The sequence below is a fragment of the Prionailurus viverrinus genome, chromosome A1 (assembly GCF_022837055.1).
Source record: "Prionailurus viverrinus isolate Anna chromosome A1, UM_Priviv_1.0, whole genome shotgun sequence".
In the NCBI taxonomy this organism is placed as follows: Eukaryota; Metazoa; Chordata; class Mammalia; order Carnivora; family Felidae; genus Prionailurus; species Prionailurus viverrinus.
In genome coordinates, this window is record NC_062561.1 from 174,588,010 (window position 1) to 174,604,291 (window position 16,282).

General features: G+C 52.7%; 1 protein-coding gene across 2 annotated transcripts in view; it reads right to left on the minus strand.

Moving 5' to 3' along the window:
• UNC5A (unc-5 netrin receptor A) overlaps positions 1-4,133 on the minus strand; it is a 61,859-nt gene extending 57,726 nt beyond the window's left edge. For both annotated transcript variants that reach the window (XM_047827397.1, XM_047827321.1), the window contains exon 1: positions 3,816-4,133. In XM_047827397.1, coding sequence (XP_047683353.1) covers positions 3,816-3,885 — 70 coding nt within the window. In that variant the 5' untranslated portion in view covers positions 3,886-4,133. The remainder of the gene's footprint in view (positions 1-3,815) is intronic.
• Positions 4,134-16,282: the final 12,149 nt, after the last annotated feature.

Consider the following 16,282-nt stretch of genomic DNA (forward strand, 5'->3'; position numbering starts at 1 on the left):
GGCCAGGGGCCTCTGGCAGTTTGCCCCAGGCCCCATGTGCCTCTCTAGGCCTGAGGAATCCATCCTGTCGGCCACTCAGAGCTCATCGATGTGCCATGGCCCCTGTGTGGGCCCTGGGAGGAGTTGGGGAGTCCCCTTGGAGGGAGCTGAGATAAACAGAACAGTTGTACTGGCAGCAGCAGGGGGGCTTGGCCTAGGTCTGGACAGAGCAGGAGACGTTGGGCTGTAGGATGGGGAGTATGGCTGGCGGGGCCAGGGGCACCAGGTCCTGCAAGGCAAGGGAGCTATAGTGCAGAAGCCACAACTTGACTGGGGGTGTGGATGCCTGGCCCACCAGCAGTTAAAGCCAAGTTCCAATGGATCAGCCTAGTCATGCGTGGTGATGCAGGTGTTTCCCTAAGTGCCCCCAGACTCAGTTTTGGACTTCACCTTCAGGCACTGGTGAGCCACAGAAGTCTTTTTAGTGGGGTCCCAGCCTAGATACCAGGGGCATTAAGCAAAGTAGAGGAGGTACATAAAGGGGATGAGTGGGGTGGCCACTGCACTGGTCCAGGTGGGAAAGGTGAGGGAGAAAGGGGCTGGGGGGCGGGCAGGTGCGGTGACAAAAGAGGAGAGGGACACGAGCAATGTCACAAGTAGAAGCGAGCTGGAGGACTTAGTGACAGATTAGACATGAAGCGTGAAGGAGAAGGGAGAGCCAAGAGAGACTGCAAGGTTTCCAGCCCCAGGCTGGAGGACTAGGGGGGGTGAGGGGAGGCAGCGGGAGGGGATTGGCCTGGATAGAGTAGGCTCAGGCATGCATGTATGTGGACACACGTGTTCCCAGGCAGCAGCCAAGCCCAATACTACCGCCTTAGCAAGAAGAAGGGGTCCCCCTACCCGGGGCTTAGGGCAGCTCCTGCCTTTGAGACTGCAGGTCTGCAGGTCTGGGGCCCAGAGCAGGACCAGGTGGGAGGAAGGTATGTGAGACAGGAGGGGCTCCTAGCCCTGGGCTGAGGCCAAAGTTGGCTGCTCATAGAAACCTGCCAGTGACCCATGGCTGGGGGCTTGGTACCTGGATCAGTACCAATCCCCGGGTTCCTGAGGGAAGCCCCTCCCAACATGGGCAACAGGGAACAGACAGGACCAGCCCTCTCCTGGGGGTACCTGGGAGGCCCTGAAGCCCAGCCTAACCCATCCCCAAGGCAAAGTGAGAGCCTTAAAGAATTAAGACACCCTCCCCCAACCAACTGCTCCAGTTTGGGGTGAGGGGTGGACAGAGGGGTCCAGGACCAGCCCTGAGGATGGGGGTGGGGCTCGGGGAAGAGGCCATCAGGACAGATTGTTGAGGTAAGGATGGACAATACCACAGCTCAGTGCCCCTCAGCACCACCTTCCAGGAGAGCCAGCTCCTCATGGGCCCCTCCCCCTAGGAGTGCAGAGATCTGTGTGGCAGGGCATCCAACAGGTGTGAGCGGCCCACAGGGGTGGGGAGGCAGGTGGCAGCTGTGTGACTGGGTATGAATGGGAAAAAGCTGTGAGACAGGGTGTGGGGGAGTGTCCCCGTGTGCAGGGGCACACAGACAGTGAGTGTGCTGAAGGGACAGGCTTTTGTGTGAAGCAGTGACAGAGGGTGGGCCCTTGGCCTGGGGAGCCAAAGGCTGCAGTCCTGCTGGCCCCCGGCGCCCCCTGCCGCCTGACTGGCCGTCTCTTCCTCAGCCACTCACACACATTTTTCACTGGCTGCTGTTGCCGAGGAGATGATGGGTGGTGTGGGAGGAGGTGTGGGAGGAGCTGGGGTCATCTCAGGGCCAGCCTGCCTGGGCACGTGTGCCCAGAGCCTGTGGGGGACAGCAGTAAGGGGCCCCAGATAAGAAGAAGGGCCCCTGCATGCCGTTCAGAGGCTCCTCCCACAGGCCTGAGAGTTCATGCCCAGAGGCAGCCTCTGCTCCAGGGCAGCCCTGCGGCACGAGTGCCCACCTGCCAGCTCCCTGGGCAACCATGGACCAGGCCCCAACAGGTGCCCCACCAACCAGGGATGCGGTTCCCCAACTCTATGACCTTCTGAGAAATCCATGCGGCACCCCCCAGGCTGAGGCACCCTGACTCACCAGCACCCATCACCCCCTTATCGACACATGCTCACCTGTGCAACTGCTCACAACGATCACACACATGTGCAGGAGGCCAGCCGTCACACAAGCTCATCTGGACACACATATACCAATGCCATACACACTGCCAGCCCTCATCGTCACCGGGGCACACATGCCAACCCACAGCCTTCACACGTGCTCAGGCATGACCACACAGCCCTCTCACACAGAGCCGACTTGGTAAACATTTCCCGGGCACCTACTCGGTATCTGGCAACACCTCCCCTGTGTGAGGAGTATGAACACCCCCAGTTTACCATGACCAGCTCACCAACCCTGCACTCCCCTGAGGGTTGCACACACGATCCGAACACGGATATATGTGCAATAGAAACACACACCCAGCAGTAGTGCAGCCTCCTGGCTCGGTCAGGATTAAAAGGGGAGGTCATGGGGCAGAAGGGTTTGTTAAAGTGAGGATTTAGGGGGGACAATGGGGTGTTGGAAAAGGGATGGGATAGAGTAGAGGGAAGACTGAGAAGGCAGAGTGGGGAGGGCAGCCAGGCAGAATGGGTGCAGGATGTGCAACACAGAGACCCTTTAAAGAAACAGCCATCAGCCTCAATCATGGGGCTGGTGTAAGCGCTCACTCATTGATCTCTAATCAGTCTGGTTTCATACCTCAGGAACCCCAAAGCTCCCTTCTGACATCTAGGATTAACAATGGCCTGGCCAGGGTAGGAGGCATCCCCCAGGTCCTCAGAGCGGCAGGAATCAAGAATTGCTAGGGTGCACCCCATGTCCCCTTGATCACACAAATGACCCCCCCCCCCCCACACACACACATAAGCTCAGCTCTGCTAAGTGCATGGATGGTGGGGAGGAGAGATCAGGAGGCCCTAACAACTCAGCCTAGGTGGAAGCTCAGGGAGAGCAGACAAAGGATGCAGGGGAACTCCCCCCACCCCAAGGGAGGTGGGCTGAGAGCCTAGTTACCAAGCAGGTTAGGGTGGCCAACGGGACATTGAGGGAGGAGGAAGGGCGGTGCAAGGAAAGGGAGAAGGGAAAGCGGCAGCGGCCCCACCATGCATAACTCTGGCCCCCACGCACCGCACCGAGGAGGCTGGGAGCCACAGCCCTGGCCAGGGGCCGCGGGCCTTTGACTGTGCAGGCTGTAAGGGCTGGGGGCTGGTGTATGCGCCTCCACGCCTGAGTGTGTGCGTGTGCGAGCGTGTGGCGGGGACAGAGGAGGACACTGTGTTCTGGACGTGGGCAGAGGCCAGTTGCCAAGTGGGAATTGTGAGTAGCTGTTTGGGTCAGATGCTACCGGGAAGAGGTATCTTAAACCCCCTCCTCAATTTCCTGGGCACTGGGATGTGGTCAAAACCTCTATCTATGACTCTCAGAGTCAGGCTCCCCCGGGCGTTGATTCAAACCCTCGACTCTGCTCTGGGGCCGGGCAACCAGCAAACTTCCCCCGCCCGGAGGCGTGGAGCGTTTACACTCGCCAGCCCCGCGCGCTGACAGCTGCTCCAGCACTTGGCAGAACCCAGGCTTCCGGGGAAGCGCGCGGGGAAGCTGCGCAGCAGCGAGAGGCGGCCCCCGCGTCCCGCCTCGCAAAGTTTGGCCTCCGGGGGCTTCCAGACGGGTCCGGCCGCGCGGGTCAGGGACCCCCCATAGCAGCGAGCGTTCGCGCGCACAATCCCCCGCAAGCCTCCCCAGAGCGCGCGCGTGACTCACCCGTGCCGTGGAGCCAGGCGGCGAGGACTATGCCCAGGAGCGCTGGCCACAGGCCGGGCCGGACGGCCATGGCCGCGGGCGGGCGAGCTGGCCGGCCGGGCGCGGGGCCCCGCGGGCGGGAGGGCGGCTTTCAGCGCCTCAACCCAGAGCCCCAGCCCGGGGCGCCCTCGGGGCCCATGCCAGCGGACTGCGCTGCCTTGGGGCGGCCGGCTGCGGGGCGCACGCGGCGCGTGGCTCCCCTGGGCACCGGGAGCACAGCAATGCAGCCGGGGCGGAGCGCAGCGCCAGCCGCGCCGCGCACCGAGCCAGCCGCCGCGCGGAGCCCGCAGCCAGGGAGCGGGCCGGCGGGCGCCGCAAAACCCGGACTGGAACAGCGGAGCGGGGGGGCGGCAGGGCGGGGCGGGGGAAGGAAGGAGGGGCCCGGCCGCCCCACGCCGCGCGCTTGGGCCACCCCCAGCTCCGGGGATCCCTCCCGGCGTTGCCCGAGGCTCCCCCGGGGAGGGGTTGGGGTGGTGGGCGGGGAGGCCTCCCACCGCCCCGCGCGGTCTCCAGGGACAAGGCCTGGAGTCTGAAACCCGGAGTGGATCAGTTGTCCGGATCCGGGCTCTCCCAGACCCGCCAGCCTGCGCACAGGTGGCCCGGGAGGAGCCCAGGGCTGCGGCGACCCCGGCGCGGCGCCAGCCTGCAGAAAACGGCTTGGGGCAGGGGTGCTCGGGGCAGGTTCCGCTGCAGTCCTCTCCCCCACCCCACCCCACCCCACTCTCCGCCTCCCAGCCGCGCTCCGAGGCCGTCTGCGTGCCGCGGTACGCCACCAGCCCGCGGCTTGGATAAGGGACTGCGGGAGAGCGCTCTGCCCCGGCCCTCGCGTAGAGGTGCTCGGGCAAGCCAGACTCAGGGCCACCTGCAGTCCCAGCCATGTAGCTTGGTGGACTCCAGCGTGACCCAAGATTTCTCTAACCCCGTGGCGCCCTTCGCCTAAGGAAAACAACCTCAGGACACAGCGTATCTGGGCGCGCGGTGTTTGCGCCCTGAGCTAGCACCGCGCCAGAGACGTGGGCGTGAAGGACTGGGCAGGGCTTTGGGAGCCGCGGAGACCCCGGTGTAGGATCTAGGCACCTCTCCACCTTCTAGCTCTGTGACCTTGGGCAAGTCACGTCGTCTCCAGCAATGACCGCTGCTGGAGTCTCCTGCTCCCCACCCCCATTCCCTAATCTGGTTAAAGTAAACAGAGGGTTGCCTTGAAGGAGAAAGGAAATGACAAACGCTCAACATACACACAGGACGAATGGTCAGAAAAAGAGAGGGTCCGACTCTGGGAGGGATGAGAAGGGTGGCGGCAAGGTCGCAAAGTAAGCCTCCTACAGGGGCCAGTCAATAATTTAAATTGGTGCTGCACGCTGGGTGATGTAAGAATGGTCTTCCCTTCCACAAAGAGATATGAGCTCTCCTCTATTTCTTGAAACCACGAGGCCCTCTCTCGGTCTGTCTTTTGTTTCCCACTTTTGATAGAGAAGGGTTATGAGAAATGTTTTCCTTTTCTCTTAACTAGTGTAAGAAACATCAGCCAATGTCCAGATACTCATGCATGGATACTGGGCTTCAGCGCCAAGGAGGCAATGGCAGTACTGGAGACGAGACATCAGATCCAATGGAAAGGTGCAGCTGGCTCTTCTACTCTAGGTGCCAACTGAGGGTGTTGGAATTGGGGCCCAGTATGGCCCTATCTTTCAAATTATCAAGAGAAGCCATTGGATGCAAAATCTTCTGATTTAAAATTTTTAACTAAAAAATATATTTTTTTAAGCTCATGTGAGCCCAGGTGAAAATGTCTGCAAATGTCCAACAGCTTCCAGTTTTTGAACTCCGCTTTGGGGATTGCTTGTATGTATGCTGTGTCTACTTGATCTACCCAACTGGAGTGTGTGTGTGTGTGTGTGTGTGTGTGTGTGTGTGTGTTGTGGGGAGCAATGTGTGCTCAGGCCCCTCCCTCTGACACTATGCCCCACCCTGCTTCAAGGGAAGAGGTGGATGGAAGAGGTGAAACCTTAGGAGGACTGTCATTTGGGGCACCTGGTGTAAGAGAGGTGATTAGGAACTGAGTTTGGGCACTAAATGGGGAGAATGAAGGACTGAAACTGGGGTCTGTGATATAACAGGATATCATAATGGTGCGTGCTGCACTCTGCTCTGTCCTTGCCTACGTTAATAATTCGCTCCTCACATTCAATCCTATTAAATAAACATTATCATCTTCATTATACAGTAACGGTAACTGAGATTTTGGGAAGGGAAGTGCCTTAAGCCCTGGGCCAACGTATTCAGTGTTTGCAGGGCTAGCTGAGATTGGGCCTAAGGGAGGCTGACTTCAATGTCCATGCTTCTTACATTTCCTCTTCCTGCAGTTTCTACTCTGGGATTAGAATTTGGGAATAAGGTTTGGGGAACAAGAAAAGAAAGGGTCTCCTTCTCTTTTCAGTTTGGTGGCTGTGTTCACTTCTCTGGCCTTCTTTCTTCAGCCAGAATAGAATGGTCTGTAACAGGATAGACTAGGTTATGTCATGGTAACAAACAGTCCCCAAATATCAGTGGCTTCAGCCAACAAAGGTTCATTTCTCATTTGTTCTTCATGGGTCTACTGCTCCAGATCATCCTCAATTGAGGACCCAGGCTGACAAAACAGCCACTCTCTGGAACATCGTTGGTCAGTGAGGTGGGAAAAGAGAGGTCTGGAGGTAATCAGTGGCTCAGCCCTGAAATGACATGTGTCACTTCCACTGATAATTCATTGGCCAGAGCTGGCCCCATAGCCCCATACAAAAGGGCCAAGAAATATAGTTCTCCTACATGCCAACAGCTGAAATGTGAGGAAAGCAGCATTAATGATGACCACTGCCTCCAAGCTCAGCATGATCTGGCCCCTGCCTACTTCTGCAACTCTGCCTAGGCCTTAGCCATGGTCACCTCCCTTCTGTTTCTCCAGCATCCAAATTCATCCCCACCTCTGGACCTTCCCACTTGCTTTTATTCCTGGAACACTATGTCCCCAGATCTTCACATGGTTGGTTCCTTTTAGTCACTCAGGCCTCAGCTCAGCCATCCCTTTCCAATTCGTACTCAGGGCATATCAGGAAAAGGAGCAGGGATGCCCTTGAGGAGATGGTGAGTTAATTGTCTCACCTGAATTCTGCTTAAGAATCTAGGTGGGAGGACTGCCAGGAAGTGCTTGTCTCAGGCTCAAAGGTAGATGGTCAGATAGGAGGACTCCTAACATCTTTAACCTTCCTTGCCTTTGAGCCCCAGACTCAAAGGGAGGGAGCAGCAAAACCCTTCCTAGGATGGACTCTCCAACTAGTGTCTGTAGTCCTATCCAGTGACCATGCATGGGTTTCACCTCCAACTATTCTGCTGGCTAGGAATTTCTTCTCCCTAGGCAGCAGGAATCTGCCCCTCATTGGATTCACCTTTTGGGGCCTCATCAAACCTGTCTGCTCCTTCTTCATTTCTGTTATTCAGAAGACTCTTCTTTTTTACTTCAGATGACAAAGTCTGGGTCTATCCTGAATTTACTCCCTTTAGACCAAATAGTTCTGCTTCTGTTACTGGAATAGCAACAGAGCTCTGGGTCTCTGTCCTTGCCACCTTGGCCCCCTACTGTAAGTGCTTTCCACCAAGGCTGCTCCTCTGAAGGCATCTCTTAAAGGAAATTGGCACATCTCCTGCCTGCATGGCCTGATGCATTAGCAGGGTCCCAATCAGTTATTGGTCAGTGACATCACACTGTTAATGCCCACTGGATTGGAGGGGAGGGGCTCTGAACCCATGGTGAGGCCATCAATGACTTGGAGATGTGCCAGAATCTCCTGTGGTGCTGGTTAAAATGCACATCTCCAGGCCCTGCCCTATCCTGATTCTAATTTAGTATGTCTGGGGAAGTGTCTAGGAATCTCTGCTTTTCCCACCCACTCCACCCCCAACCAGCTATTTCTACTGGTGCCAGTGGTCTGAAGATTGCACTTTGAGGAATACTGCCCCATGTCTTTTCATAGGTGCTGCCACCAGCTGGATGTTCCCCATCTACCCTTGCATCACTGGCTTTCTGAATTTAAGTGCAGAGACTTCAGTTCATTCCAATTCTATTCCATTGTATTACATCTAATCCCTTTATCCTATATGGAGCCCTCTCAGGTTGAGGAAGCTGTCAGGCAGGGTACTTGCTATTTTCTTCAGCTTCCTGTCATTCCCGGATAAGATTGGAAAGTCATGTATACTTTCAACCAAGTCCTTGCTAAACAGGATGCTGAGAGCAGGACCAAGGAGAGTCTAGTGGCTCCCCACTTCAGACTATCTTGCAAGTTGCACCAGGGCAATAAATCAGTATCTCTTTCATTCACTCAGGAAACCTCTGACCACACCATCTTTCAGCTAACATCTCACTGCTGCACCCACAAAATAAACAGACAGACCCTACAGAACCCCAGATTCATAAGCCTCCAGCTTTATCCTAATCTACCAGGCCAATGACTAAAACAAGAAATTAGTTCAGCAGGCTGGACTTGCTCTTGGTGACCCCACGTTGGCCCTTGATAGTCTAGTCCCTGCCTTGATCCAAGCATCCATATTTGCCCACTGCTCAGCATCTAGCTTCTGTCTTCTAGAAGCAGCAGCTTCCTGTCTTTCCTTTGAGGAATCACCCTTCCTCACCATTGGTGTATGAGATTCATGTGGGGCCACCCCACCCCAGTTCCAGAGGATGACACATGCTTCAGGTCTACCTGCTCAGCAACCACTATTCCTTGAACCACAGTGATTCATTTAGAGATGGGCATATAGCCTGAACAAAGGGCTCAGGCTCTTTTCTGGGATTTTTGTTAGAACTAAGAAGAGAAAGAGTTTCTTCTTGCTGAACTTGGAGCATAAAAGAAGAGACACTGGAGCTGCCACCATGTGAGGAGAACATACCTGAGACTGAAGCCTGGGTAGGGAAAAGCAGAGCCTGGAAAAGAGAGACACTGAATATTGATTCATCACTTAAGGCCCTTAGATCCAGCTGCTCCTGAAGCTGCCAGATATACCCCTGGTTTTTCAGTTACATGAGCCAATAGATTCCTCTGTTTGTTGTTTAAGACCATTTGGTTTTTTGTCATTTGCACCGTTAAAAATGATACATAATCATCTTTTATAAAAATATTTTCTTGAACCTTGCCCAAGATGGAATAAGCATTTATTAGTGCCTACTGTTTGCAAGGCTTAATACCACCCAACTGGGGAAATTGCAGCCTGTGGGAGAAGACATAGTCTTCCCAGTTGTAAGTTAGGGTGGAATGATCCAGGTCATAAGACAAGTGATGAATGGGGGGGGGGGGTGGTTAAAAGGGAAAGAGAACTAGAAACAAGCCCCTTCAGATGACCCTCAGCAATATCTGGACCAGTCCCTTCCTCACACAGAACCCCAACACCCACACATCCCTGAATCTAACACACACACACACACACACACACACACACACACACACACACCATGCCAGCACTGTCTTTCCTAACTCAAATGCACCTCCCAAACCCAAATCACACACATGTGCATGCCCAGCAACTGAACATAATCAATAAAAACACATTTCCTGTCTATACTTACATACATGTAAAAACACTTCCACACATCCCCACTTCTTTCCTGCACAGACTATTGTGCTCTCCATGCTGCCCTATGCTATTGAGAACTCTCTGCCTGGGCCTCTCCTGTGCCTGACCACAGGAATGGAGATCTCCTTGCCTTGGCTCCTTCAGGACCAAGGACAGTGCCCAATATTTCTTGAGATCTCACCTGGTGTCTAGCACAGGACTCAGACCCTTAGCTGGTTTATCTTTTTCAATTCTCACAAACCTTTATGAAATGGATGCTATTATCATCCCCATTGTATAGATACAAAAACTGAAGCACAGAGAGGGGATGTACCTTGACTAAAACCACTCAGCTTGTAAGAGATGGGGCAGGATTAAACCTAGAAGGTGCCCCCAAAATGTTTGCTGAGTGACTGAAAGAATGTTCAGTTTAACAAATGGTTTTATTAGAGACACATACTCCTATGAGGTATGTTCTATCATGCACATACAACACACATACACACATGTACTCAGAAACACACACAGAGAAACACACACACACCCAGAGACAACATTTCCAGCTCCATGAGCTCCATGGCATCTCAGATTCTGAGGTTTCCCTGGCTACATAGCCCCCATTTCTGGTTTCCCCACTGGGCACTCTCAGGCAGGTTTGATAGTGAGATGTTCCCTGCTGAGGGGCCTGTTGAAAAGGAGAGGGCGGGGAATCATCAGGAAGGGGCAGGAGGAGCTGAGGAGGGGGAGGAGGATGGGATTGGACCAAGCGGAAGCCTGGCACTGTGCCCTCTGCAGATGACCTGATGAGCATTTTGCAGAGTTAATTTCATTAGCGTCTCTGGGAGATGAACAATTAGCAAGATGCTCTGATGCCTTTAAAAGCTTAAGAGAGGGAGAAGGATGCCTTCTTGGCTTCCCCACCAAGCCACGGTGCCCCTCCTCCTCACTCTCTCTCCATGCTCCCTCCATCATGCTCCCTCCATCTCCCATCCACCATCATCCCATCTTCCCCTTTCCTCTCATCATACCGTCACAGAGTCATTTCTACCCGCCATCCTACCCCAGGAACTCCACCCCACTCAGCCCCACTCCTTGGCCACCACGATGGTCCCTCTCTCCCTTTTCCAGGCTCCCACCTGCCCCTTGAAAAGCCCTATGCTGGACCACTGCCCACAGTGCATCAATTGGTCCCCCGTGTTTTGATCACTTAGACACCCAGGGCTGGGGTTTGGCACTGGTCCAGGCCTCCAAAGTAGCACAGCTATTCTTTGGCACCCACAGAGGTCACGGCCAGGTAGGAGGTCTCTGTTTTTTTATTGATTTTGCTACCAGGTCCTTGGCAACTCCCAGACAGGGTTCTAACCCTTGATAGCTTGGAGCTCCCATTCTTTCTAGGGCTTCTCTGGTGGATAGGGCTGAAGTAAGCTTCTGCTTCCTCTCCCAGTGCCTGGTATATTGAATTTCCAGGCCTGGGGGGAGGTTGGGGCTCTCAGAAGGGAGGCCCAGGTTACTGTGGGGATCATCCATAGCTCCATTGAACAGATGGAAAATGGGACTCCAGACATCTTGGGTCAGTGTTTGTTCTAGATCCCAGCTGCATGATCCTGTCTTGGGGACCCACTCTTTATTTTGCCTTATCAAAGTCCTAGACCTGTGTGAGGAGTTCTGGCCCAGCTGCCAGCCTCCCCCAGCTTCATTTGGGGAGTCCTGGGGAAGTCTTATATAGGAAGATCCTGCTGGCCAGGACTCCAGCCTTTGTAAGTTGAGATTCCAAGTTCTCTAGGACTAGATGGGGGCTCCAGACAGACCTTCTCTCAGACTAGATGATCCCTGATGATTCTAAACTCCCTTTAATCCCTAGCCCACAGTCAGGGCATCAGAATTCCCTGGGAGCTTACTAAAATCTGGATTCCTGGACTCCTTCTCCGACCTACTACAGGATCTCCAGGTGGGGCCCCAAATCTGCATTTTTAGAGGTTTCTACCTGGACCCTTGAGACTGGGAACCTTGTCCCACAACATCAGGGGTCACAGACCTCTGGAGCCAGAAATTCTTGCTCTATGTCATTAATTCTCAGTGGGGGCAGTATGACCCCCAAGAGGGTGGAGATTTTTCTATGGGGGTGGTGGTAGGTGAAAAAAATGGACACTTTCTCTATATAAAGCATAAATCTATGTACAGTACATAAAGAGATATATGGTGTATCTGTGGTATACAATTTCAGAGAGGGCGTGATTAGGAAAAAAATATCTACAAAGGCTCCTTATGGGGGTGATAGTGAAAAACAGGTTGAGAAACTGCTCACTACTGTAAGATTCTAAGAAGCATAAAAGCATAACACACACCTCACACTCCACATCCTGACACGTACACACATACCCAGGGACACACACACATACACACACACACACACCAACACACCCTACACACAAATGCACTGAAAGTCTTCTCTCACACATATGCAAATACACACACTCCTGTCTTCACCCTCCCACACAGACATCAGGAGGCTCCAATAACACTGCATTAGTGAAGAGAAGACTAGGTTAGGATTTTAATAAGCTTTCAAATAAATAAATATATAAAAGCCCCTTTACCAGAGCCTCTATGCTTCTTATTAATGTGACATCTCTGGCCTCACGCTTCTTGAGAACAGAGGAGCCATGTGGTCCTCTTCATGAATGTAGGCGTTTTTCTGAGATGGTGCACGCTCTGTTCATGGCTATGAAGGAGAATGTGTACCTGTGTGTGGTGTGCTAAATGTGGGGGCTTGTGGGTGATGGGTCAGAAAGGAACCTGTGTGTGTGTGTGTGTGTGTGTGTGCGCGCATGTGCACATGAGGGTGATTCTGGAGTCACGGTCAATTTCCAGAGAATTCAGTCTCTAAATTCTCTCTGTTCATCATTGTACTACTTACCTTTGCTAATACATAGTGCATAATCCATAAATATGTGCTGAATAAATGAATGTAATTTTACAAGGCATCTTGATCTCTGTTCTCTTAATTAAACCTCATGTCCTAGGGATCACTGTGCTCAATTTATAGATGAGGAAACTGCGGCTCGGGAATTTAAGGCAGCACCACCATCCAGTAAATGTTGGATGAACACAAGACTTCTGGTCCCCAGGCTACCCTGAAGACACTTGGGAGACCCAAGTAGGGTGGCCCAGGCTGACTTCTCTGTCTCATTTCACCCAGGATCACTTGCAGGAGGGCTGCTGAAGAGGGGCCATGTTGGAATCCAGCACCCACAGCAAGACCCCCACCCAAAAGGTTCCTAACAATCCCTGCCTGATTTTCCCTCCCATCCTCCCTGGTTCCACCAGACCCCAGGACCTCAGAGCCCACTGCCTCAGTCCCTTGAGGACCAGCCGAAGCTAACACAGAGCAGATGGGCGATGTTCACCCAGCGTGGCAATTGTGACTCAATCCCTCGGGGGTTGGTACATACTGTGTGCCAAGGTTAATTAAACTGGTAATTAGAAGGAGAGATGCTTAATCTATCTGGTTAATAAAATAACCCCCCTTGCATAAGCATACAGGCGCTGTCACTTGGCCAGTGGAAGTGGAGATGCTGCAGCCCTGATATTATGGGTTCAGTCCAGCAGCATGCTCCCCACTCCAACTGGCATTGGCTTCCCACCCTCTCTGCTCCTCAAGTCCTGGAACCGATTCCTGGGTCCATCACAGCCACCTCCAGGGGGAATCTTGAAGGATCAAGTCTAGGAAGGCATCCAGGCGTGCCCAGTCCCAGGGAAGCTCAAAGGTTAATGGCAGCACCTGCAGGGAACACTGCCCAGGCAAGAGTCCTGGGGTGGTGGCCCAGCTCACCTCCTCTGCCAGCCAGGATTCTCTTGTGTCCTTTTGTGACCCTTCATGCCACTTTCTTTAAGAGCTATGTCTGACCCTCACACTCCAAATTACATCTTTGGTGAATATCTTTAAAAATTAATTTTTAATTTTACATGTAAAACATGAACACTTTATTATTGTAAAAATTTTAAAAAAGACTGCAAATAACCTCACCACAGATCTCAGGGATTTGTTTTTAAGGAGGAAGCCACTGGAAACCACTGTGTAGCCTTCTGGGCCTTTCCCTGCATGTATACAGGTATGTCTATTGATGTAACTAGACATAGTTTCACTTGATTTTTTACTTTTTACAACATGGTATCTTACTGTATGCTTCCTTCTGCAGTGTGCTTTTCTCCACCCTGCCCCCCAGCAGTGATGTGGAGACTTGATGTTTTCTTCAGTTAGATTTCACAGAGATGGAATTTTCCAGATAGGGAGAGAAGCCTCCCTTGTCCCCAGGACCTCATGCTAAGAATGGCCTGACACCTACATCAAGGCATCCCTTGAATATGGGCTCTCAGCCCAGTGGGTCCACCTTGCTCCCCACAGGCCCATTGACGACTCCCTGTCTGCCCAATGTTCCCCTGGACCCTTTTCTCCTCAGCAGTTAGAGTGAGCCAAAGTCACAGCAGTGCCCCTTCCCTCCTTCAGCCTCTGTCTCTGAGACACAAGGGCAGCCCACAGAAGGCTGTCTGCATGTAAGGCCTCCACAGATTCACATGCCAACCCACAGACTCCCCAGCTTAGGAGCTGGGTCCTCAAAGAGACTGGCCACCTGCCATTTCCCATTTCCCAGAACAGTTCTGGAGGAGCAGGACCTGAATGACACCCCTCCCTGGGGGACTGATATGAGGACAAAGGTGCTCAGCTCACCTGCATGGCTTGCCAGGCAAAAGGGGTGGCCAACCTCTCTCCCAACTCCTGGTAACAGCCATGGGCAGGCCCAGCTGATGGGCACATCAGGTGGCAGACAAGGGCAGAGGTGTGCCCATGCAGAGGAAAGGGTTTTATTAACCTCCTAATGATCGGTTTAATGGGCGTTGAAGTCAGGTGAATTCAGTGACTAGAGCAGGTGGCACTGAAGCCACAGTGAATGATTTGGTGTGAAGTGGGGAGACTAAAGGGTCTTTAGCTACCAGAGCTCCAAGTCAGGTCCTAGTCTAAAAGGGCAACCGGACACACTTTTTTTTTAAGGGCAAGAAACAAGTTAGAGAGTGATGGCAGGACCAGACAGGGTATGGGCTCAGTCCACTCTCCATCCATTCATCCACTCATTCATCACCCATTCACCCATCCACTCACCCATCCACTCACTCATCCATTTGCCCATCTACCCATCCACCTACCCACCCATCCGCTCATCTACCCACCAACTTACTCATCCATTCACCCATCCACTGACCCACTTATCCATCTATCTGCCCACACAGTTACCCATCCTCCCTCCCACCCACCCACCCATCCACCAACCATCCATCCATCCTTATATTCGTTCATTCAACAAGTATTTATTGACCACCTACTCTATGCCAGGCCCTGGGCTGTGTGTAGACAATGTTTTCTTGGATCTGATTATCCCAGTGGGGGTGGTAGGCAAGAGAACAACTGGAAATAAATAAGCAAACAAAGCAACAAGATAATTCCAGATGATGAAGAATATAAAATAGGCGAAGTGAGAGAGAGTGAAGGAGAAAAGGTGTGGTGGATATCAATACAAAAGTGTGGCCAGGGGAAGTCTCTCAGAGCATGATGTTTCAGCCAAGACCTGAGTAATGAGAAAGTGGCAGGCATTTGGGGATCTGGGGGAAAAGTGTTTGAGGCAGAGGGAACAGCAAGTGCAAAACATCTGAAAAGGAGACAAGCTTGGTGCATTTGCATAAGCAAAGGAAAGGTGGTGTGGCTGGGGCACAAGGGAGTGGGGGGAAAGGATGAAGAGGATGGAATCTGAGAGGTAGGCAGGGACGGGATCATAAGGGCCCTTGAGGCAGAGGAAGGGAATCTAGACTATTCCAAGGAAAGCCAGTGGAGGGTTTAGGCAGGGGAGTGAGATGATGTGATCTGCTTTTAAAGTTCATTCTTCTGGCTGCTTTGTAGTGATGACTATAAGGGGGGGGGGGTGCTAATGATTTCTAGGCCCCTTTCAATTCCAAAATCCTATTGTTCCCTGCCCCTCTTCCATTCTAAACTGTTAAGGATAATCTCTAACATTTGAAGAGTGTCTCACCATTTACAAATCATATTCATGGAACCATTCTGTTTAGCTCTCATGCAGTTTCATTCAGCATTTTCCCAAGGAAGTGGCTCCTCTGAGCCCCTGAAGAGCAGCCCCAGAGTGGAGTCTCCTGGGACCTGGAGCCCTAAAGAATGCTGCTCTGCAATGCCAGCTGCAGGGTAAGAACATCTCTGTTGGTCTTGCTGTGAACTTCTCTTATGTGCCATCCAGGCTCCCAGGCCCTCTTCTGGTAGCAACACCCCCATTGTCCTTTGGACAGCCTCTACCACCACCACTCACAGTCTTTGTGGTTCAGATGAAGCCAATCCCACCTCTGGCTCCAGGGATGGGAGTCAAGAGTTTCCCAGTCTCCTGGCTTCCATCATGGTTGGTTCAGGTGGGACATCTAATTTATATGAGAATCAATCCTGGGTCTTCAGCTGGGGCTTATATAGGAGAAGTTCCCTTTCAGGTGCGGTTGGTCACCTGTCAGCCTGGGGGCCTGGAATGGCTGATGGCCACACACTGACGAGAGCCTACCTAAGAAGGAAGGCCCTGCAGAAGAGAGATAACAAGGAGACAAGCAGAGAGGCTTATTCTACTGGAGCATCTTGATCCAGCCAAGCTTAAAGCCAACATCCCCCATCTCAAGGACTTTTTAATTGTAAGTGCTCCTTTGAGTTTGAGTCAGTTTGAGGTGGACTTCTGACCCCAAATGAGTCCTCATCATGCACATTTTAACAACCCTTGAAGGTTTATGAAAAAGCTCTTACACGCAGG